The 25281-nt window shown below is 44.1% G+C and overlaps 1 protein-coding gene across 1 annotated transcript in view; it reads left to right on the forward strand.

The window, feature by feature from the left end:
• SLIT1 (slit guidance ligand 1) overlaps window positions 1-25281 on the forward strand; it is an 842620-nt gene that overhangs the window by 145723 nt on the left and 671616 nt on the right. Inside the window, exon 3 of the mRNA XM_086922632.1 lies at window positions 16564-16635. Coding sequence (XP_086778758.1) covers window positions 16564-16635 — 72 coding nt within the window. The remainder of the gene's footprint in view (window positions 1-16563; window positions 16636-25281) is intronic.

Raw genomic sequence — 25281 nt, forward strand, 5'->3', positions numbered from 1 at the left:
TCTTTAATGGTAAAACTTGGTAGGGGGTCTTGTGTGTCAATCGGTGTTAGGTCTGATTGTCCTAAGTCGAGGTTGCTGCCATAAATTCTTTGGAAATGGTCCAGCCATTCCTTCTCAGGGATATTTACCTCCAGTGGCGCATTTTCTTTCCCATTGAACAGAGGGGTATTGACAATGGTCCAGAATTTTGCGCTATCCCTCAGGGTTGCTTTCTCGTACAGATCCTCCCAAGCCTGTTTCTTTATTTCCCTTTTCCTCATTAGGATATCCAGGTTATACTGTTTCCTAAGCCTAGCCACCTCTAATCTATCACGGGGTACTTTTTTCAAAGCTTTATGTAGTTCTCGATGTGATTTGGAGCATTCGTTGTTAAACCACCCCTCTACCTTTTTCTCTCTCTTTGTAGATTTACATTTTAGGTCATCTGCCACCTGGCGACAGATGGCTTCAAAAGACCCAATAATATTCCCTTTGAATTTCACTGGCTCCCTGCAGACATTAATATCGCTGCCCACTTTCTCATTAAGGGAGTAAAGGAAATCCTCAGGAATAATTTTACTCCATTTCACCCGTCTCCCTTGATCCTTTGTAATTATATCTATGGGGATGTCTACTTCAGAGTTTTTATTAAATAGAAATAAAATATTATCCTCCATGTTCACCACAACTGGGTTGTGATCACTGTGTGTGGTGTGTATAGCATTATAAAAAATAACATTCTGCAACATAACCGGTGATATAAATATGTAATCAATGATAGTGTTGCAATCCCTAGCTCTGTAGGTTGCGACCCTTTCATTACTATCAAAGAACTCTGGTTCATAAAGTTCATTCTCGAGGAGAAGATCTTCTAAAGCTGCCCCTTTAACAGAATGTTCAAAATGTGGAGGTTGAAACATATCTAAATTCAGAGTGTCTCTTAACTGACAGTTTTGTTGACATAAATGTACGTTAAAATCTCCCAACAATATATAATATATCGGCGTGGTTTGACTCTCTTTAAAATTATACATGAACTCATTCAGGGAATTGAGATTTTCGATATCACCTGTACTTTGGGTGGCATTATAGAAATTTATATAAACACATTTGGATTTATTAATCAATGTGACTTCCAAAACTAGAAAGTTTTGGGATAGCGTATTTAATACCTTCGCAGATCCATTCATTTTGACTGATATTAAAAACTGCAACCCTCCTTTGTTACGTCCAGATTTTGAAGGTTGTGCTGCTAAGAAATAAGATGTAAACCCATCTAACCAAAAATCACAATCCATATCCCATGTCTCCTGTAGGGCTATCACATCATACTTTTTCAATAGATTCAACCATTTTGTATCATCCCTTTTCGAGCGGAGTCCTGCGATATTCCAGCTCATTAGGTTAGCAGTAATACCCCTTTCGTTTCTAATGTTGGTTGTGGGCAATGGGTCACTGATACTATCACAAGTAGCTAGTCAATCAATTTCCTCCAAATTAGATAGTGCAGAGAACCTGTTTGTTAGCTCCAGACCATTTCTTGTTTCGCATCCCTGTATTACATGGGTTTTAGGTAATATACCAGTTGTTTGGGTCGCCCAAGAGCTAATAGAGTGGGTTTTAGTTGGTATAACATTGCGAGTAGCCCTTTCAGGGAGCATCTTTGGTGGTGCTGGTGGGGGGTAGAAGAAACCTAAGGGGACTGCTCTTATCCTATCCTCTCTGACCTCTGTTGCATCCCAGAATAGACGGGAGGCCTCATGGGGTCTATTAAAGTTAACAATCAGACAATCCCCAGAGAGTTTCTTCTTAGAATATCCCACCCAATCCACACGTCTACCTGTCTGGATGTATTCAGAGATAATATTAGGGCCAGTACAGTTAGCATCACACCATGTTTTTATATTGGCCAACTGTGAGTCATTAGACTCAGTTTCCCCCGGTTTTAATACTGGTATATTCACCAGAATCGCAACAAAAGGTGTAGCTTCTGGTGGAAGGTGAACTGGCGGTCTCGGGCGATGTCTTCTAGGCCCTACTGGGTTATGCCCATCTTGGATGGATACCATGGGCACCGCCAGCGGTGGACAAGATTTAGGGGCCAAAGGTAGCTTGGTGATAAGTGTACTGTCCCCTTGCCCAGAACCACGACCATTTGACACTTGTGGTGGTGCAGGTGGAATCTGGGGATAGGTTAGTACAGTATTCCCCTGCTCCATAGGGGATTGGGGTTGTCTCTGAGGGTTGGGGAGAGACTGTGGGGTGATTTTGGGTAGTGGGCACCGAGGATCTTTCTCGAAGGATGTTATAAATTTATTTATCCTATCACATTTCTTTAGAATATCGGAAACACATTCCCTTAGAGTGTCTATAATGTCTGTGGAGATTTGTATGAGTACCCCTTCAAGCTTGTCAACAAGGACCTTCTCCACCATGTCCTTGATAGAGATTTCCAGGGCACTCAATGAGGTATTTTGTTGCTTACGACGCGGTGCACCATGTGTCTTTTGTTTGTTAGTGCGCTTGTTAATCTGGGGTTCAGGCTCAGGCTCCTGGGTGCAATCATGAGGAGAGTGCTGTAGAACTTGGCTATTGTTCACTTGACCCTCTTGGCCCTCTTGTACCAGTGCATTGTCTGTGTCTGGTTGCCTAGTAATGGGTGCTTTTTCAATCAGAATTACCGGGTCCAAAGGGATTGGTTGTCTGGTCAGTGTGGGCAAAATTTGACTATCCGCCAATATAGGGTCCAAGCCTAGTTCACGTTCTTTATCAGCAATTTCCTGGTTTAGCTTGCCAACAGCTGAGGTCAGGAAAGTCATTATGTTAGATGATGCCGGAGTTTTTCGCGCAATTTTAGCCTTAGTTGTGCCCCCATTGACAGATGTTTGAAGTTTGCGCGTACCCATTATCCAGCGTGCAGATTGAAGGGGGGGTGCCCGTCCCGTCCCCTGTAGTCCCCTGACGGCCACAGACGGCCCGCCCTCTGCCCGGGCTCCGCCCCCGCGCGTCCGCGATGCGGAGGGGGCTGTCGCCTTTTGTAACGCCTCCTGGCGCTTGTGCAGGAAGTGGGCGGTGGGTTCAGCAAGGCACGCTGGGAGTTGTGGTCCGCTCCGCTCCGCGGCCGTGCGATGGCGCTGCACAGCGGCGGGGGCGGCCACAACGTCAGGGACCCAGTGGCGCTGAGCGGTGGTGATGGTGGAAACGACCCCTCCTGGAGCCGGTAAGTAGCAGTAAAGACCCCCGCACCTCTCTGGGTGCTGCCGCCTTTTGTAACGCCTCCTGGCGCTTGTGCAGGAAGTGGGCGGTGGGTTCAGCAAGGCACGCTGGGAGTTGTGGTCCGCTCCGCTCCGCGGCCGTGCAATGGCGCTGCACAGCGGCGGGGGCGGCCACAACGTCAGGGACCCAGTGCCGCTGAGCGGTGGTGATGTTGGAAACGACCCCTCCTGGAGCCGGTAAGTAGCAGTAAAGACCCCCGCACATCTCCGGGTGCTGCCGCCTTTTGTAACGCCTCCTGGCGCTTGTGCAGGAAGTGGGCGGTGGGTTCAGCAAGGCACGCTGGGAGTTGTGGTCCGCTCCGCGGCCGTGCGATGGCGCTGCACAGCGGCGGGGGCGGCCACAACGTCAGGGACCCAGTGGCGCTGAGCGGTGGTGATGGTGGAAACGACCCCTCCTGGAGCCGGTAAGTAGCAGTAAAGACCCCCGCACCTCTCCGGGTGCTGCCGCCTTTTGTAACGCCTCCTGGCGCTTGTGCAGGAAGTGGGCGGTGGGTTCAGCAAGGCACGCTGGGAGTTGTGGTCCGCTCCGCTCCGCGGCCGTGCGATGGCGCTGCACAGCGGCGGGGGCGGCCACAACGTCAGGGACCCAGTGGCGCTGAGCGGTGGTGATGGTGGAAACGACCCCTCCTGGAGCCGGTAAGTAGCAGTAAAGACCCCCGCACCTCTCCGGGTGCTGCCGCCTTTTGTAACGCCTCCTGGCGCTTGTGCAGGAAGTGGGCGGTGGGTTCAGCAAGGCACGCTGGGAGTTGTGGTCCGCTCCGATCCGCGGCCGTGCGATGGCGCTGCACAGCGGCGGGGGCGGCCACAACGTCAGGGACCCAGTGGCGCTGAGCGGTGGTGATGGTGGAAACGACCCCTCCTGGAGCCGGTAAGTAGCAGTAAAGACCCCCATAATAGTCCCATGAGAAAACAATGATCTGGATAAGGACAAGTATGGCAATATAAAGGGCTCACATCAAGACCATACTATTCCATTATTCTAGTGTATTAAGTCCATGGTTGGCAGTGTCACATCTGAAAATCCCAAAAGAATAAGGCCCCCCTACAAAACTTTTCGATCCAAGAGGAGCGAGGGAAAAATATATATGCCAAAGAAGGGAAACCTCTATGCCGACCTATTTAATTTAACAAGCAACCACAAAGGTTGTATACTTCCACAATGCCCTCAGTATATGTCAGCTATCTGTACACATTTCATAGCATTTTATTTTGAACATCAGACATTTTGTAAATTTCAAAACTTTTTATTGTACATTAAATTATTTTTGTAATTTTTTTTGTATATAAACATATATCTCTAAGCACTGATACAAAGATACAAACATATGTGACACATGTGATTGCTAAATTTTCACAAATATTTATTTTTACGTATCACACCATAATTCATGACCTTAGAAATCCCAAAATAAAACTCACTCTCATCATTCATTGCCCATATTTCAATCTCATTCAATCCTCATTCTTACCATTCCACACTTCACATGCAACATACAGGATAAAATAGTTTCGCCCTGTAGAGGTTCCCAGAATAGTTGCGGGGAACCAAGTTGAGTTGTTTAAAAAACACCTAGCTCGATGAATTGGGCTCCCAGGGACCACTTCTACAAAAACTGTTATGGTCTACGTGCATTTCAGTGGTGTGACCACCTTCCTCAGGACCAAGATTTTTAAAATTCAATAAAGAAATGTGTGATGTCTCTGAGTTTAAATAGGGTTAACAAGCTGATCCAATTAATGAGCCACCTATAGGTCAGCCAACTAATTCCAGGATTTCCAATTAAAGCAGGAGCCTCTTTTCTATAGGAGTGCACAAGATTCCATAGACGGAATCACTTCAAAAGCTTCTGTGGTTTAGTGAGCAATAAAATGCCTCGTCATTACTTCTTCTGAACGCTGTAGAAGTCACTTTGAAGGCCGGTGCTCCTGTGCGTCCTTTGTAGGTCTCACCTACCAATGCGCTTGCGCATTGCTGTTGAGAATTATAATAAGTGCAAAAGAAAAGTCTACCAAAACGGCTGCGGATCCCATACAGTTCATGTGAGACAGGCGTGTGCACTCCATCCACATAACACACCACCATTTGTCTTTGCCTCGGCATCAGACATCAAAGGCTGCCGCTCCCCCGCCCCCCCGTGTGCATATCACGCACCACCATTTGTCTGTGCCTAGGCATCAGAATTCAAAGGCTGCAGCTCCCCCGCCCCTCCTGCCACTGCAATGCCGAGAGCTAGTTATGCCATTCCCTCCCGCAAATACGCTTGAATACGTTTTCACTCAAATCTTTGCTTACCCATATCAATTCAGCTTTTTAAGGCTCGCAACATCTGTCACAAGACTCCCTCTTACACTCACTACCTTCCTTTTATTTATTTATTTTATGCGTTTTTATATAGCTCGGACTTTACCCGAAGGTGTCAGAGAGCTTATTGCTGCACGTCTCTTTCTCTTCGCTGTTGGCTGCTTCCCTCGCACCCGTCTGGCATATCTCTCCATGTCCCCTCACACCCGTCAGGCATTCATCCCCCCGTCCCCTTATCATTTCCACTGTTTTCTCACCCGTTGCTGCCATTAGTCAATGCCCTCCTCCTCCCCTTCGCCTCTTAACTCGCCAGCAACTGGGAGTTGGGATGCGACCAGCGTGACAGAGCTTCTCTTTGTCGGCAAAGCCAACCGTTTACCTTTAATGTGCTATTATTGCACGCACTCATTATTTCTGCATGTTTGTCTGTATATGCGCTAGGACACTTAATGTCATACCTGCTTTTTTCATTTATAGGGCGGAAAAAAGGTACGGACAGTGCAAATCAGCTCATACGAACGTAAAGTGTTTAAAACAAGCGCAAGCAGCTTGAAAGGGATGAGCAGCATCCCTTTTCATGCAGTAGTTACAGGCGGTGCAAATCTACTCATACGCACATAACATGGCAACCATCCAGGACAACTCACTTCAAATGATGGAGCAGGGAAGCCCAATGGCTCAGAATCTAGCTCAGCGAGTTCAGAGCTCACTACTGAAATCAATGTGCAACCGGCACGTCTTGGGTTCATATGTATCCTCCCTACTCTTGCTCTGCCTTTCATCTCCCTCAAGCCTATAAAAGAAGTACCATTAGTTTGGGCAACGGTGACCGCTACTACTACCAGTCTTTTGAGAGCAAGCACTACACATATTATTATTGTTAATGATTAGGTGTGCAAACTGAACACGGGACATATTACACACTTGTCAGTTTTCCTTATCTTGATTTAAATAAATTGACACCAGTGATACGTGCTATTTGTATCGCTTTTATAAAGATGTCTGCTTCTATCCTTTGAATACCCCCCCCCCATGACCCACTGTTAGCAACCTCCTTAGTGTGTCATTGACCCCCAGGGCCCACCGTTAGCACCCTTCTTAGTGTCACATTGACCCACAGGACCCACTGTATGAGATTTGGTATGAGATTTGTTCCCTTGTGTCTGCTCCATAACCTTTGAATGCCCCCCCACCCCCTGACCCACCGTTAGCACCCTTCTTAGTGTCAAATTGACCCCAGGGGCCTGGCTCTCTACAACCCTCTCTCTACACCCTCTCTCTACACCCTCTCTCTCTCTCTACACCCCTCTCTCTCTACACCCCTCTCTCTCTGTACACCCTCTCTCTCTCTACACCCCTCTCTCTCTACACCCCTCTCTCTCTACACCCCTCTCTCTCCCTACACCCCTCTCTCTCTACAACCCTCTCTCTCTACACCCCTCTCTCTCAGCCCCCCTCTCTACACCCCTTTCTCTCTACACCCCTCTCTCTCTACACCCCTTTCTCTACACCCCTTTCTCTCTACACCCCTCTCTCTCTACACCCCTCTCTCTACACCCCCTCTCTCTGTGAACCCCCCCTCTCTGCACCCCTCTCTCTGCACCCCTCTCCCTGCACCCCTCTCTCTACATCCCTCTCTCTACACCCCACTCTCTCTGCACCCCACTCTCTCTGCACCCCACTTTATCTGCACCCCACTCTCTGTGCACCCCACTCTCTCTACACCCCTCTCTCTACACCCTACTCTCTCTACACCCCTCTCTCTCTACAACCCTCTCTCTACACCCCTCTCTCTCTCTACACCTCTCTCTCTACACACCCCTCTCTCTCTACACCCCTCTCTCTACCTCTCGCTCTACACCTCTATCTATCTATCGCCCTCACTCTATCTATCTATCTATCTATCTATCTATCTATCTATCTATCTATCTATCTATCTATCTATCTATCTATCTCCCTCACTCTATCTATCTATCTATCTATCTATCTATCTATCTATCTATCTATCTATCTATGTATCTATCTATCTATCTATCTCCCTCACTCTATCTATCTATCTATCTATCTATCTATCTATCTATCTATCTATCTATCTATCTATCTATCTATCTATCTCCCTCACTCTATCTATCTATCTATCTATCTATCTATCTATCTATCTATCTATCTATCTATCTATCTATCTATCTATCTATCTATCTATCTATCTATCTATCTATCTCCCTCACTCTATCTATCTATCGCCCTCACTCTATCTATCTATCTATCTATCTATCTATCTATCTATCTATCTATCTATCTATCTATCTATCTATCTATCTATCTATCTATCCATCTATCTATCTATCTATCTATCCATCTATCTATCTATCTATCGCCCTCTATCTATCTATCTATCGCCCTCACTCTTTCTATCTATCTATCGCCCTCACTCTATCTATCTATCTATCTATCTATCTATCTATCTATCTATCTATCTATCTATCTATCTATCTATCTATCTATCTATCTATCGCCCTCACTCTATCTATCTATCTATCTATCTATCTATCTATCTATCTATCTATCTATCTATCTATCTATCTATCTATCTATCTCACTCACTCTATCTATCTATCGCCCTCACTCTATCTATCTATCGCCCTCACTCTATCTATCGCCCTCACTCTATCTATCTATCTATCGCCCTCACTCTATCCATCGCCCAGTTCCTGCTATATAAAACTTTATAAATAAATAAAATATCTATCTATCGCCCTCACTCTATCTATCTGTCTATCTATCTATCTATCGCCCTCACTCTATCTATCACCTTCCCTCACTCTATCTATCGCCCTCCCTCTATCTATCTATCTATCGCCCTCCCTCTATCGCCCTCCCTCCCTCTATCTATTGCCCTCCCTCCCTTTATCTATTGCCTTCCCTCTATCTATCTATGGCCCTCTCTCTATCTATCTATCGCACTCACTCTATCTATCGCACCACCACAGCATCACTCAGGGGAACCGCAAGTTCATTATAAGCTACAAAAGCAATACTGAACGCCACAGAATCACTCTTCGCCACCACAACATCACTCAGCGCCTCCACAGCATCAATCTGTGCAACCATTCAACAACAACTGGTTGAAATATGTTCTCTCAATGTTTCAAGCTTTATTACAAATGTCACAAAAAGATGTTAATATTTCACTTCTGTTCTTGGATTTTCGTCACAATAAAATCCACTGAACATAATCTTCACAAAAGTTATTTACAAAAGTTTAAGCTATTGCCATTATAAATTACAGTAACTTTTATTTAAGTATTAATTATTAAAAAAAATAAAAGCCATTGTTATTTGTAATATCAATACATCTAAGTCACGTAACTACAACACATATTGCATTACAAATGCTATAGGTGTCACATTTGCGAAAGCTAAAACTATTGGCATTGTAAATGACAGAGCTATTAATCTAGCTATTTTCAATACCAACACATAAATACAAAATTTGTCATTTACAATACCAATAGCTCAAACTTTCCGAATGCGAGACCTATTGCATTGCAAATGCTTGTTCTATACACGTCAGTGGTTCGTGTTCGTGGAGCTTTGACGTCTGAAAATTCAACAGCGTTCACATTGAGTGAGTAAATGCAAAATGCTGGCATCTCTTATGGGAAGCTGTGGCTGCTCGATAACTTACAGCTCTTGTGTTGGATAATGTGGGCCTTAATCATTTGAGTTGCTTGCCCGGTGTACAAAAGGCTGCATGGGAACCAGATAGTATATATCACTTTGGTGGATCTGCAGTTGTTCAAATGCTTCGAAGGATAAGTAATTGTGCCATGTTTGAATGCTTTTGTGTTAAGGGTTTGGGAGAATATTAAGCAGTACTGGCATTTAAAATGGCCTAATACGGGGGTAAACACAAATCTCCATGACAGATTGGTACTTGGATATTTCCCTGGGGGTCCATGTCATAGTATGCACCAGGTGATCACCTAGCTTATGGCCCCTTTTATATGAAAACAGTGGAGGGTCAGAGAAGAGATCATGAAACCAAAGAATATTCCAGTGCTTTTTGTTATTATTTCCGGATATCGGTTGCAGAACATTGATACGTACCTAAAACAACCGCTATTTGCCCAGGATGCCCTAAACATGCTCATTTCAAATAGTGACCTTTATGGGTTTCTAAACCCATTTTGTGATTTGGTAATCTGTTCCTGAATGTCAAAACGGGGTTAACATATAACAAAAAGCTATTTTGTTGTGCAGACCCTGTGAATTTTCAAATTGCAGGATTTTCTCCTGCAAAATAGATTTGCACCTCAGGCCTCTTGTTCTTTGAAAACAGTTTGGGAGATGGGAAACGTCATTAATGTGCCTATTATTGGGGCTCTTGAGAACGTTTTTCATTTGGCTGCTACCATTTTTATTTTTCAGCTTGTGCTGACATCCCTTTTCCTATCTCCTGTTTGTTGACTTTGTCCTTTCAGGTATTTGGATTATGTGAGGAACCAACGCCTAAGTGTACGTAGAGTTGACAGGGGCGGCTAAGTGTACGTAGAGTTGACAGGGGCGGCTAAGTGTATGTAGAGTTGACAGGGGCGGCCATTATGGCGGAGAAACATTGTCCCACCTTCTGCGAGCGCAGCAGGCTCACACATTAATAAAACGGTAATAAATACCATTTAATATAATGTGTCGCAGACTCACGCTGGCACAGCGTGAGGTCAGGGGCCGGGATGATTAGTACAATTGCACTATTACTTCAGCCCCCTGCCAGTGCGCATGTCAGATTGTCTGACATGCGCACTGTCTAGAGCCGGCCAATCTGACATGTGCACACCGGAGCTAGCAATTCCAGGGCTGAGAAACAGCCGAGGGATTGCAGCCCCAGGTCCCCAGCCTTAAAATGAGCGCTGGGTTAGCCTGCTCCAACCAATCCTGGAGCTGCAGCTGCCCAGTTTTATTTCCACAAGGGAGAAAGTCCTTCCCTTTCCCACCCTAGTCACCACCGAGGAGCGCAGAGAGACCGCAAGGAGACCCTGTGTGCCAGCAAACGCAACAAATATGTTGAGGTTTTTTTGGCATCGCTTCACACCATATTTTAATGTTGGCGGCCGCTGCTGAGATTTAACACAGTATGTTTGTGTGTTGTAAAGGATGTTTATGTGTTGTTCAAGGTACGCCATTGTCCATGCATTTGGGTCAGTTAGTGTTGATGTTTTTCAGTTTAGGACTGGACGTGTGGTATGATTTTTAGGACTGTATAGGGAAGTTTATTCTTGATGTTACATTGTTCAAAGTTAGTTCTGCAGCCCAGTTGCAGAGCAGGGTTTTCAGGTTAAGCTCGTGATTCTAATGAGGTGTGGACTATTTAGCAGGCTAGGTTTTAGAGCGGTTTGTCATGGTCAGAGAGAATAAACCATGATAGTTGTTTAATATGTGAAAATAATAATGCATTTCCGCACAACAAGAGTGTGCGATCTTCTAAGTAAATGAGCTGCAGACATTATGTGCTCCATCTCAAAGTCAGAATTAGTGCAGAGCAACATTACTACATATCACTGGAATACAAAGCTGCAACGAAATATTCCATCATTTCATCATAAATCTTGTAATAAATAACCTAGCTCCACGTTTTGTGCTATTCCTATATTAACAAAAAAGCCCCAATAGTAGAACATGTCCACGCAAACCTATTACACAATAACAAACAACAGAAAGTTAAGTATTGACTGTAATATGACTAGATGTCCAAAATGGATCTATAACAGTGAATATATACATACACACAGCTCACAAGCATCGCAGCCAATGCATAACCTCCTTTTTACACAGCAGCATATGCTCCTTTTTACACATAAATTCACGCCTCCATCTTCTGCACGTTTAGAGCCATCTATTAAACTTTGGTTGCAGTATTCTCAGTCAAGAAGGTGTAGAAATGTGGCTAAAGTGTGAACCTTGGAACTAGATGAATAAGCACTTATCTACCGCACTTGAAAAAATGTTGAATGAAAAATCACATCTCTTCCTGTATGCCAGCCCCTTTATCTGCAAAGATTCTGAGAGAATCCCATTTCTAAGTACATGATGATTTATGTGGATTTTGAGGCCTTTGTATCTTGATTTTCATTAACATCATGACAATGAGTAACTGGAATAAAGAATGTTTAGTCTTGGCCACAGAGCCTATAATAAGGGTATAGAAGGTGCTTCAGCTTATACTTTATTCTATTTTGTGATATCAAATTAAGATTTCAGCACCCCTTTTCTAAAAATTGTCAGGCCTCGTGTCCTTCGCATTTGCTGCATATGTGAAATTATATCTAGGCATCCGTAGGAAATCTTCCTTTTCTGCATTCCCAACCAAGATTTTCCGCCTTTGCTGGATGCTATATTTTGATGGGTTTAGAACTCTATGCACTTTACTCATGCTAACCAGTAGTAAACCGCCTGCAGTCCCCTTTTAAACATCGTTAAATAGGCTTATCCTCATTGACGCATTTAACTTGCCTCTAAGTACCTAGTATATGGTGTATAAAGTGCAAGTAGGTCCTGGAAGTTAAATAACACTTGAGGACTGCAGTACCTCTATTGCCATCCAATACAGTGGCAGTACAAAGAAGTTCTCACTCCTATCATTTGTAGCCTGATTGCTGTAGTTTAAACCTGCAGTGTAACCTGTTAAAATAACCACATTTTTGATAGGTAAATAACTCCCTTTTAAACATTATTAAGTCACCTCTATGTACGCTTTCAGCCCACAAGATAGGGTGCATGGTATTTAAAAATAGGACATGTTGGCATGTAAAGCTAACATGTCCTTACAATGATTAGCACTCAAAAGTTATTTTCGCTGTAGGAAGGCTAGCTGGCACATGAAGAAACACTGGAAGTGACATTAAATACTAATATTGAATATTGGGATTTGGGGCATCTAGAAAAATAGTTAAAGAAATTGTTTCAATTTTTATTAAGAATCCAGTTCAATATTAAGGTTGGATTGTTAATTAATATTAAGGAAAGTAACTCCTAAAAAGTCACATTTTTCCTGCCTAATCTTCATGGAAGAAAATATGCATTTGTGTATGCTCAGCCTCAAATAGTTGTGAATGAGGTGTGAAATTGCCCATGGAAGCAAACAATAGGTTGACCTGAATGGGCAGAGATGACTCCTCTATGCTCAACAGAATATGATCCGCTTAATGGTTGCTGAACGACTCTGTTTTTGTCCTACCAGATTTCTGTCTCTGGGGTTGTTGTAGGTACAATGCCTGCTTCAAACTGGATTTTAGTGTTAGATAGAGGAGGACAGTATGATTGTCAAAATGCACTGCCCACTCACATCCCCAGACTCTGAGACCAAGTTTAATAGGGCCAAAGACTTTCTCTACTTTGAAAATGCCCTGACAAATGGCATTTTAGGCCTGTTTGCAGTAAAGCAAATGGAACTACTGCAAAAGTAGGAAGGCCATGGCCTGGGAACTTTTATTCCATTGGATAGCGAGGATCCAAAAGTCATTACCATAACCGACTAGCTAGTGCCAGGCATATGACCAGAATCTTCAGGCAAGCACTTCAAAACACTTGCTATACCTCCAGAAGACCAGAAGAGGACTGATCTGCTGTTTGTGACCCAAGAATTGCCCTGAAAGACTGGATCTGATCCCTCGTATTGCAGGAAAAAGAAGTGGACTCCAAAGGTCAGTTGGCTGCTCTCCTGTGTGGCTACAGGGAGACAACAAGCTGCAATAAGCTTTTTCCTGGAAGTATGACCAGTGGCAGTTGGACTTGGATTGAATCCTACTGTTGGCCTCTGTGTAACACCCTGGGAGTTTCTAAGTATCTCCCCTGAGGGCCTGGGGGCCGTAGATGTGCACTCTTGTGTGTGGTTGGGACATAAAAGACTTAGGCTTGATTTATATTTCAGCAGATGAGTTACTCCTTCACAACCTTGATGGATATCCCAGGCGTCTAAATTTAGATCCCATATGATATAATGGAATTTATAATTTGGCAGGTGGGATATCTGTCACCGTTGTGATGGAGTAACCCGTCCGCTAAAATAAAAATCAGGCCCCAAGTCAAAAGGTAAAATCTTTGACCAGGCCAAACCTTGTTGCTGCGTCCGAAACATGTGTCATTATAGTTGGCCTTAAATCATGTGTAGGTCCTGGTCTACCATGTTCATTGATTATCATTGGCTCTGTCAATACCCTAAAAAAAATAATTGGGTTGATGAACAACATCGTGACTGTCTGAGTGTTCATTAGACTTAGACAAAGGCTAATAAACAAACCTGCATATGACAAGATTCCATGTTAAAACCTCATTGGATTATTCATAAATAAAATCATTTCATAAAACAAAAAGTAATTAGTTAGTCACTTACGAATTAGCATACTCCAAATAATCAAGGTATAATTCTGCAAGAGGGCTAACATAAGGTATGCCTCAATTGCAACTCAAGGAAAGACTAAGGGAGCGATTAGAATTGCGGTGAATCCGCATCCTCTGGGCCGGCGGAAGCCACCGCCGGCCCGGAGGATGCGGATTCACCGCTGCAGTGCCTTCAAAGACCCCCTGCCACATTAGGATGGCTGGGGGGTCAGCGGCGGTCGGGAAGACCGTCCGCGGCTTTACCGCCGTGGTCGCTTTCGGACCGTGACGGAAAAGCTCTTATATGGTGACGGTGTCTATCAGACACCGCCAGCCATATTAGGATGGGGCAGAAAACATGCTTTTCGGCGGCGGCTTTTCCGCTGTGGAAAAGCATGTCGTTCTTCGTGTTTGGGGGCCAGATGCGAGCCCCCAGGGTGTTCGGGGTGGGGGGTGCACATGGGGGGTACCTATGGTACCACCCTGCTTTGGCATGCACAGGGTGGCAGGCACCACGCAGTGCCTGCCAAGTAGTGCATGCCAAGGCTACACATGCATATTTAACATTGCGGCGGGTGCTGCTTAAAGCAGCACCCGCCGCAATGTAAAATATACGGGATGTGACCGCCATGGTGGCAGTCACATCCTAATTCGCCCAGAGGGAACGCCGCTGCCCCTGCGGACGGTCCCTCCACCTCGGGGGTGGCGGACGGACACTGGTCCGTCCGCCATCCTAATAGGCCCCTTAGTACAAATTAACAGAGTGACATAGAATCAGTAAAGTGTGAAAGCCAATGATAGTCTAAGTATAAATCAAATAACAGACTGACATGGAGTATCCTTTCATAGGAAACCCATAGAGAAATTTCAAAAGTTTACAAATATAAATCAATAAACAGACTAGTGTATAGTCTACTCTGCTAAAAGCCAGGAAAGCTCTGACTCATCTCCAAACTAACACGGCTTTGATAATGTTTCAAGGTAAAGAAATCACACACATTTCCTGGTATGATGTGACATAACAGGTTTGAACTAGCAATGTTGCAAAAACATAAACCAATCAATATTCTGGTAAACAAAACACTTCTGGAGACACCTACTTACTAATGCCTCTAATTGGTTAGGTTATGCATAACTAATTAGGGAAACAAATTGTCATTTTATGTAGCACAGCACTATAATGGTTTGTTTGTCTAATGAATGACATACACTCGAAAATCGGCAGGAACCTTGGGATGTTACAAACTAAAGAAAATCCTGAGCATTGCTTAATCAAGAGAACATAAATATTACATTTAATGCTTGAACAGACACCACAGTTGGGACTTCCTTTTCAAGGATTTTCCTGAAATAGAAAACCACACAATCATAGAGAGGGAGAGACAGAGAAAAAGGCTCACATGCCCTATTATTCTGAAAATATGATTAGCTCTTTTTAACATGTGCAAACTCGCCTAAAGTACTTTGTGGTTTTTGGTGCATTTTTGTACTAAAAACTTTTAAAATTGATATCTCCATTTTCCCTTATTGGACTCTTGTCATTTGATGTCATTTTGTTTATTAATATTTACTCTGTTTTTCTAATTCTGTTCGGATTTGTATTGTTTTGCATGTTGACTTTAGTACTATTTTTGTACTTCATAAATACTTTACACAGTGCTCTAAGTTAAGCCTGTCTGCTTTGTACCATAGCTATCAGGGGGTTGAGCTCAGGTATAAACGTTAAGGATTCAATTTGACAAAAGTTGTGATTATTTATTGAAGTCAATAGTAATCCAATTACTTACAACATCTGATACCAATGTCAGTGCACCCGACGACAAGATGTCCATTATGTTACTTAGTTGCTCTTTGAAATATCCTTTTTCCCAACCTCAAACATTTCAACATTTACTTCTCTCCTCTCTTTGACTAAGAAGCCAATAGCGAACATGCTGTCTCCCACCTCCTGCCTTATTTTTCCCTACTGACCCTTCACTGCAGTGGTCCAGCTGAAGCTTATCTGTAATGTGGGTTAACAGGCAGACATGTAGCAGGATGCTCCTTCCTCTGAGCTCCACAAACTCAAAAATATTTCGAAATATCTAACAATTTTATGTTGAGTCTCTTGCTTGCCCTTTGCTTATCACAGAAAGCATAGGGCAACGTGGCTTGGCACCACTATAATTACTAGGTTGCTCCAAGTAGCAATTTGATCCTGGGCTCATGTTGGGTAGGAGAAAGCACAAAATATCACTTTGAGTAAGGCGGCAATAATTTCCTGCATCAACGGCTGTAAAGGTTTATATATGAGTTTATGGTCATATTATCTTTGCTCCTTCTCTTCGCTCTGAATTTCTGTTTTATGATATGGAAAAAAAATGTATAAAGCGGGAAATGTCACTCCTAACGGAGTCTCCTGGCGCTGTCAACAACAGATCAGGAGGGTGGCATAACTTTTATGGTAGTTAATGTGTTGTATAAAAAGCAAGGCCACTTTGCCCATCACATTCAATTTGCTCCAAGTCCCCATTTGTCTCTATGAACGTTGGCAGCCATGTTGCTTTTGAGTGATTTACATATTACATGTTGCATATTGAATTCGTGTCATGACTCTCTCTGAAACAACTATTCTGTGATTCTTTTCTGCAGGCAGCTTATGGAAAACCAGATCAACACTGTGGAGCGCGGAGTGTTTGACGACATGAAGGAGCTTGAGAGGCTGTGAGTGTTAATATTGCTGTATTAAAAAAAAAAGTCACTTAGTTATTTGAGATGGAGTACATCTTATGGCCCACGTGACGGAAGAGGCGAGGTGCAGGTCCAGGAATAAGGAACCGTACTATAAATGTATTTATTGTTTGAGATTTTGTTGCCACATCAAATTGCCTGTATCGCAGGGAGTCCTTTGGAGTGAAAGACTTGAGACGATCCATTTACCAAGGCACTGTGAATATTTGATTATATGCCAAGGGAACAGAAGAGAGTGCAGCAAAGTGTTGTTCGATTTGGAATGCCCTGGTCCTAATTTACAGTTTGGCCTATTCTATTGAGAGCGCTGTGCCTCGGTACCTATATCCAAGGACTTGTAGTGCTTAAAACATGCTTTCAGTTGTAAACTTGCGTATTTTCCACAGTAAGAAACAATCAGTATCTGATGCCTTCCATCCTGTAACTCCACCATTATTTCTTCCCGTACGCAGCATGAATTACTCTACCATTGCAAGTGCCAAGAAACGTTCTGGTTCTCCAAATACTTTATAAAATTGATAATAGATGGCTTCACATGAGTCTTCTCTGATCAGTGATATGGTCCTGACCACTGCCTCTTTCAATAATCAAACAAGCATTGGCAAAGTGGATAGATCTTGCCTACGAGAGAGTTATTGGCTTTGTCAATTTTGTTGGCCCATGTTGTACTGTAGTATGGCTGCTGTGCAGCAAAGCTGGAAGTAATAAAAACAATTGCAAGCACTATGACTATGCTAGCACTGCCAGCATTATTTAGTACAGCTCGTGGGGCACCAAATAATATGGAGTGAGGGTGCGTGGTGTGGCAAAAAGGATGTATGGTGACGGAAAAAAACACACTATGATTTGGCCATCAATGGAAAGTAATAGGCGGCCTCTAAGCCCACTGTATAGAAAACAAAAATATCTCTCAAGCGACTGTCCATATGTTGTATTATGGGAGATCTAAAAATGGTAGTTAGAACCATGTCTTATTTCACAACCCCCAAAGGCACAAGAACAACCAAGTTTTTAAAAAGATTATGCAATATCAAGTAGAGGTGGGTGAAACTGCTGTAATTCTCTCTAGTGTAATTACTCGTATTCACTGCAAAATTACTTGCAATTGTGGGATAAGCGTAATCTATTATTTAGTGCTATTTTCTTAGTATGAATGTACCCTCGGGTCCAAAAGGGGCCAGAGGATACATTTTGTACTAAGAAAAGAGTACTAAATGCAGTGCTTAATTTGTTTAAAAAACAAGTGGGTGTCAGGATCCTCACCAGGAGGCCACTGCAGTTTGCTCCATCCGCTGTCTGTGCCAGCACTGCCAATGACAGTAATTGTATGTAAGTGTGATAATTCAGACTATTTGAGGCCCCAAAATATGTAACAATGGCTTGGGCAGCAGACATTAGTCGCTTTTATTGTATATTGAATTGAAAAAATAACTGTTGTTCTGCTGATCTCTGAAGAACAGAAAGAGCGCCATCATGTGGCAGCTGTCATAAGTGTCAGTGTTAACAATTAAATGTGTGTGCCAAGCTTCAGAAACCACCTGCTCAAATTAAGCACAGACTAAATGCTACAGGAAGTTGAACAGCAGTATGCAACACTCACTCGCTCTCTCTTAGTTTGTTGTTCCTGTGCTCCTGAAGCAAGATTATTGCCGAATATTATTCATAATTACTCAAGCATGTGTAATTGCATAATCTTGGTACTTTCGCAGAGTAAGTAACAGTAAGAGTAATGCATTGATTCTGAAATTATTTCAATTACTTCGGCCTAATTAAAATTTCACCCAGGCTTAATGTTAAGTTATGCTCCTCCCTATAGCTCTGAATTCCTTGTCACACTTGCATAGTGCAGTCAATCATCACCCATCACTGGTGTGGCGATTGACTGCATTGAAATGTCTCTTCACTACAGTCAGAGCAGATATGTGGCAAGAACACCCCGTCCTCTGCTCGAGTCCCTCTAATATGATTGGATTTAAATGTTAATGTTATGTTTTCTGTGGTATAAAGTGATTTATGAAGTACTCCAAAAAATATCTTTCCTTTGAAGTAACAGTCTATTAAAGGAACTCTAATATTCCTCACTCTTTCCCACCCACTCTTCTACACCATCTTGTGCAGTCGTATTAGATGAAGGTGTAATGTCAAAGACTACAATAAACATGGGGCCAGATATAGGACAGAAAATACCGGTCGGTAACAGATGATTTCGGCCGTTACCGACGGGTATTTAGGATTTGGCATGTTGGGGCCATCATTTTACAGAATCGGTAAATTTACCGATTCGGTAAATTTACCGATTCTGTAAAATACCGAATCGGTAATCCAATCCAATTGGGTGGTAAAATACTGAATTCTGGTGTGCATGCACATCTGTGCATGCACACCTGTACAATGTGACACACAGACATGCTCTTAGGGCATGTCTGTGTGCCACATGGCACACATGTCCGGAATTGGGGTGCTAGAGGGTGTCAAAGTGACACCCCCTGCACCCTTGCAGGATTTGGTATTTACCGAATCGGTATTGCCCATTGATTCCTATGGGCTTCATGGCCCATAGGAATCAAGGGGCAATACCGATTTGGTATTTACCGAATCAGTAAATACCGAATACCGAGTCCCACCCTCTTCAACGTATACATGAGCCCCCTCGCGGCCATCGCCCGCCAACACAACCTCAACATCATCTCTTACGCGGATGACACTCAACTGATCCTATCTCTCACCAAGGACCCCAGCACCGCCAAAACTAACCTTCACGAAGGAATGAAAGAAGTCGCCGAATGGATGAAACAAAGCCGACTGAAACTGAACTCAGACAAAACAGAAGTCCTCATCTTAGGTAAATCCCCCTCTGCATGGGACAACTCCTGGTGGCCGGAAGCCCTCGGAAATGCACCCATCCCGACAGACCACGCACGGAACCTTGGCGTCATCCTGGATTCTTCACTCTCTATGAACAGACAAGTCAGCGCCGTATCCTCTTCCTGCTTTAACATTCTTCGCATGCTCAGAAAAACATTTCGCTGGATCCCCACCGAAACAAGGAAAACAGTCACCCATGCTCTGGTCACGAGCCGACTGGACTACGGAAACACCCTCTACGCAGGTACCACCGCTAAACTCCAGAAGAAACTACAACGAATCCAAAACGCCTCGGCCAGGCTCATATTAGACATCCCACGCAACGAACACATCTCTGGTCACCTTAAAGATCTCCACTGGCTACCCGTCAATAAGAGGATTACCTTCCGACTGCTCACCCACGCACACAAATCACTCTACGACATCGGACCAGATTGCCTCAACTCCCGACTGTCCTTCTACACCCCCTCCCGCCAACTTCGCTCTTCCAGCCAAGCCTTCGCCACTGTACCTCGCATCAACAAGACCACCATGGGAGGCAGATCCTTCTCTTACCTGGCTGCCAAAACATGGAACTCACTCCCCGCTTACCTTCGCCTCACCCAGAATCACCTAGCGTTCAGAAAGCAGCTTAAAACGTGGATATTTGACAAATAATCCTCCTCCCCTTCCTAAGCGCCTTGAAACCCTCTGGGTATGTAGTGCGCTATATAAATTTTATGACTTGACTTGACTCTTAAATTCGAATTACCTACATCTCTCCCCTTCATATTTACCGACTCTTAAATACCGAATCGGTAAAATTCGGTATTTAAGAGTCAGTAAATATGAATTACCGACATCTGGCCCATGGTTGTTTAAACAGACTTTAACTTTAGTTGCAGTCAGTTGCTGTGCTGTCTCAGATGATATGCATGTGTAGGAATCGCAGAAAGTTAGAAAAAAAACAGCTTTGCATGATTATGGAGGCCCATAAAAAAACATAGGTATGTAGTATGTACTTTTCCCTGCCTTTCATTAGAAATTGATGAACCGTTGCCAGGCCCAAAAAAAGCCAGCCTGAAAGATGATGTGCTACTCGTTTGTAGCACATAGGGCTCCGTGAAGCCTCTTGACAACCAGGTCTGCTTCAAGATTTGCAGATCCAAGGAAAGCATACCGTTTCTACAAAAACAGAACTTGCTGATCTACTTCACGTGCTAATTCGACTTTACCCCGGGTGAGCCTGTATCCAATGTTCCCAGCATCTGAGCAAAGTATGCGGGACAATTGCTTCGCACCCGTTTATAGGGTGGGCCTAGCTATATGTCAGCACTGCCTCCAGCTTCAGCTGCTGCAAGTGCCAGACGAGCTCCAGAAGTAGAGAATGAAAACTGTTATAAAAGTTACAAGAAGGGCAAAAGGAGAAAAGTAAAAGAAAGGGAGATTAACAAAGGACATAAATTGGGCAAAGCTTTAGACGGAAAGAAGGGCGGAGGTTGCTAAAAACCGGCATATGGATAATTGCAGGTAAGTAAACAATTTAATTGATAAAACGAATTTCGTAGCTCGCACTGCATTGCATTTTGCGATGCAAGGCGCACTACGAAATTCGTTTTATTAATTAAATTGTTTACTCACCTGCAATTATCCATATGCCGGTTTTTAGCAACCTCCACCCTGCCCCTCCCCCTCCCCACCCTCCTGCCCCACCGTAACTCCCTCCACGAGCCGTCGCTGGAAGTGGTGCACTCTCAGTGTGACCCTGAGGGCAGCCATCTAGAGTTGGGAAAAGGGGCCCCCTGTGGACACCCATAACTCCCTCAAGAAGGCGGTGGAGTCCCTCATCGCCCCACCTGTAGGGGCATCTTTGTCCCTCTATGAAGTGATGTCAGTTGCTCCATGCACAGTAAAATACGGATCACCTGGTTAAAGCAGCCGCTCTGTCATTCACTCATCAGCTCCCCCTTGGGCATGCACTAGTTTGAGAGTGGATTAGCGCGCACTGGCCCTGTTTGCACGTGTTGCACCTGTTTAAAGGAGAACTGTGATGCATACAGAGACTGCAAAATTTACATAGAACGTTCCCAGAGGTTCTTCTTAATGGGCACTCCATCTTCTCCCATATTTTTCACTGACTCAATTTGTGCTCACATTGTTGTACTACCCTACCCATTTGTTCATCCTTCAAATGCTATGATACTATTCTCAATTCATCACCATCCTGACTTTCCCCATATGATACTTGGTGGCATGGAACTTCTATTGGAAATGAATCAACAACAACACACACTCTTTGGCATACTTCTATCTGACCACTCTCTAATAAACACTCACTCCATCCTATACACATGAGAATACGCTTGACTGTTGCTATGTCACAGAGACTCATTTCTGTTTCATTGATCACCTTCCCTCTGACCATCCCACAACAAACATGACTAATGAAGCCGCAATGAGGATCCCAATTATGGAATGGAAGTACTCATCAGACTCTATCTAAGACTTCCCTGACCACTTCTTCATGACTTCTCATAACTCTTCAATTCTGATAAGCGTGGCTCAAATCCACCCGAGTGACTTACCCCACTCACCTATAGTCACTATATAGGAAGTCAGCCGGACAGTGGAGAAGAATAAACAAAAGTCTTTATTAGGCCAAACAACACTCATATGAGAGGGCCCTGTCCGACCTCACTCCTAGGAGTGCGAACGAGAGGACTGACTCTCCGCATTACAGCAATACATTATAATGCAGTACAGTTCTTTTAGGGTCTGCCCCTTCTGGAAAATTACCGAAACCCAGACCAGTGAACAATGCCATCATACAGCAGGCATCTGCACCTGCAAAAGAAACATCGCTATCTTTACTCAAGGCCATGGAGCTAGGCTTCAGCGTCTCTGGGGCATGAGAACATTACTGATAACGAGACTTGTTAGTTTCGGCCACAGTAAGCCGAGAAACGAAAACTGCTGTCTTAGTGAAATTCTCTATTCCTGCGGGAGGGGTAGATGAGCGAGTGAGGCTCGCGGGCACAGAGGAATACACAAAATGGCGGCACCCAGGCTAAGCTAAGGAACTAATATATTCACACATGCATTCGAATAATAAGGTAGCAAATGAAACAATTCAACATAGGTACATATACGAACTTCATTAGTTAGCCATATGATGCTAACTTACTTAGATGAGAAAGGATGATTGGGGCATCGAAAAGTGAATTCTATCAGACCCTCCTTTTAGCATCATTGGCTAACTATGGCCACATTTATTTGCCAAAAGGTAGTGCCGGCATATCCATTCTAGGGGCAGAACAGTACTTCTTGTCATTTATCATTATCTTTAGAACATCCTCTGCAATAAACATCAACCAACTTGCATCAGCAGGAATTTCAGTAATCATAGAAGTAGTATATTGACCTGGTAACTTCTTCTTCGGACGTAAATTAGTAGCACACATTGAGCAACATGGAGGGAGGCAATATACACAAAGGCAGCAAGTCAATATTACGCTCACTACTCCAACCAAACCCATCAATATTTTCCAACCCCAGGAAGAAAAGGCACCCCAGAGCCATCCCTGTAAGGACCATGTTCCATTATCCTGATGCAGTTCAGTCGCTAATCTATGTAATTTCTGTACTGCCAAGTTAACAGTCGGAGCTGAGTCAGGGATATACACGCAACAAGATGTCCCGATGACGCGACAGGCCCCGCCCCTATCTGCTAGGATGACGTCAAGCACCATCCTATTTTGAATCGTAAATAATCTCATAGCCTGAATCTCAACGGACATGTTAGTTGAAATGTCAGCTTCAGTAAGAACTACCTTCTCCATTACCCTGGACAGTCGTCGGATGGCTCTACTATTAAATATCGGACCCCAGAAAGGTAACAAGCCCTTCGAAAAGTCAGTCCATTGCTGGTACGAGGTGTCTGTCTGGTCAACGTCATCTACCTGAAGCTCCCTCCTTTTCCGCTGCTCTTGTGGACTGGGGAATCGACGATGAGTTTTGTGGTAATCAGAAGGAGCTACATATACAGGAGGAATCATGTAGGCTAGGTAACACACCCCACCCCAACCCTCGGGCAACCATAAGTATCCATTATCTCCACACACGAAATAGATGCTGGGTGGGGCAATCAAAGAGGGGCTGAGAGGCAAACGTATCGATGCAGTGACATTACAGGAGCTATTACCAACTTTGATGGGACCCCTTCCCTCTATACAGAAAAATGGAGAAGGACCTACCACAGCCAGGGGTATCAGAGACTTGGCACTGTTGTTACCCTTCGGGGGGTGTCTGTAGGACAGAGAAGCATTCAATTTCAGGAAACTTTCCCTAACTCTGTCAGTATCATTTGGTATCAGAAACCGGCCCAACTTTTTCTCACACGTCTCTATAAAGGTCTGGTCAAAACGTCCGTCAGTGTATATTCGTCCAAGGGAAGATGGAGGCAGAGGGCGTACTCGCATTGTCATTGTCCACCCCCTATTCTGCAGTCGAGGAGTCAGGAAATCTGGCTGCTGGAAATATTTAACAAGACCTATGAGAGTATACCACCCCACACAACTATTCACAGGCGTCAAAGGGAGTGCTAGAAATCTATCTTTCTTATAGGCAGCAGAAGGCAGGAGCCCACAAACCCAACAATCTGTCAAATTGGTGGTGGCATGTGCATGGTGCAAAGTCTTAATAAAAACATTTTCTTTGTAACCCTTTCTCAACATTCTTTCACCATAATCTACAGTAATCATATTATGTTCAGGAATGGCAGTGGGTGTGGGTGCAAACACATGAACGGGGTAAGCTTTATCCAGGAAAAACAATATTCCAAGAGTCACTATAAAAGCAATTAGGACAATTATTATTACCACTATTTTTCCTTTTCGGGGAAGGGCCAACCAGGGGGAATCAGGTACAGGTCTCGGAGGAGCCGCAAAAGGCTGCTCCTCATCAGGGATGGGACGGCCAAAGGGATACATTTTCAAGAGCGTCCAAAATATATCAAAAATGAAGAAAAAGAAAAAACACTTCTACTAAAAATAGTCCCAGACAATCCTCGGCCGGCCAGAGGGGTTCTTCAACCCTTAAAAAGGGATCTTCTCCCTGTGTCCTTCAAAGCCTCACAGGCAGGCTTTTACCGTCCATACCTTATTCCAACGCCGCTTTTAACAATTGGAAACAGAGGAGCACTTAATCCGGGCCCCGCACCACTCTATAGTCTCATAAAACGCAATCTTCGGCTAAACACCAGGGCTCTTACAAGTCCATCCCTACCACTAAATCTTCGTATTCAGAAAATGCACTAAGCCCTTCTTCCAGTGTTTAGTCCATCATATTTGACACTGTTACTTATTTTCTTCGAGCCGCAGATTGTATCGAGTGCTCCCTGGCACTTCGGGGTCAGTGAACAAAGCAGGTGTATCTGTGGCAAATGCTGGACTCTCTGGTGTCTCTTCACTAGTAGCAACAGGAGTAGTAGAGCTCACTGAATTCTCTATTCCGCTTCGCTCTTCTCCAATCAGTGAAGCATCCGAGAAGGGAACATATCTTGGTATTTTCTTGTGTTCCTCGTCAGCAATGCCGTCCTTTACCCACTGGTCATAGGGCAACGGGAGCGGGACCCTCTTCACGTGTGAGGCGTGGGTCTACGCCTTCCTTTCTTCCACCCGAAGCGCCGTACGCGTAGTGAGGAGCACCTGACGCAGCTCCGACCACCTTGGCTCCAGACAGGACTTCCGCTGATATCTTCGGACGACGACCCAGTCC

Source organism: Lissotriton vulgaris, chromosome 5 (genome assembly GCF_964263255.1).
Source record: "Lissotriton vulgaris chromosome 5, aLisVul1.2, whole genome shotgun sequence".
In the NCBI taxonomy this organism is placed as follows: domain Eukaryota; kingdom Metazoa; phylum Chordata; class Amphibia; order Caudata; family Salamandridae; genus Lissotriton; species Lissotriton vulgaris.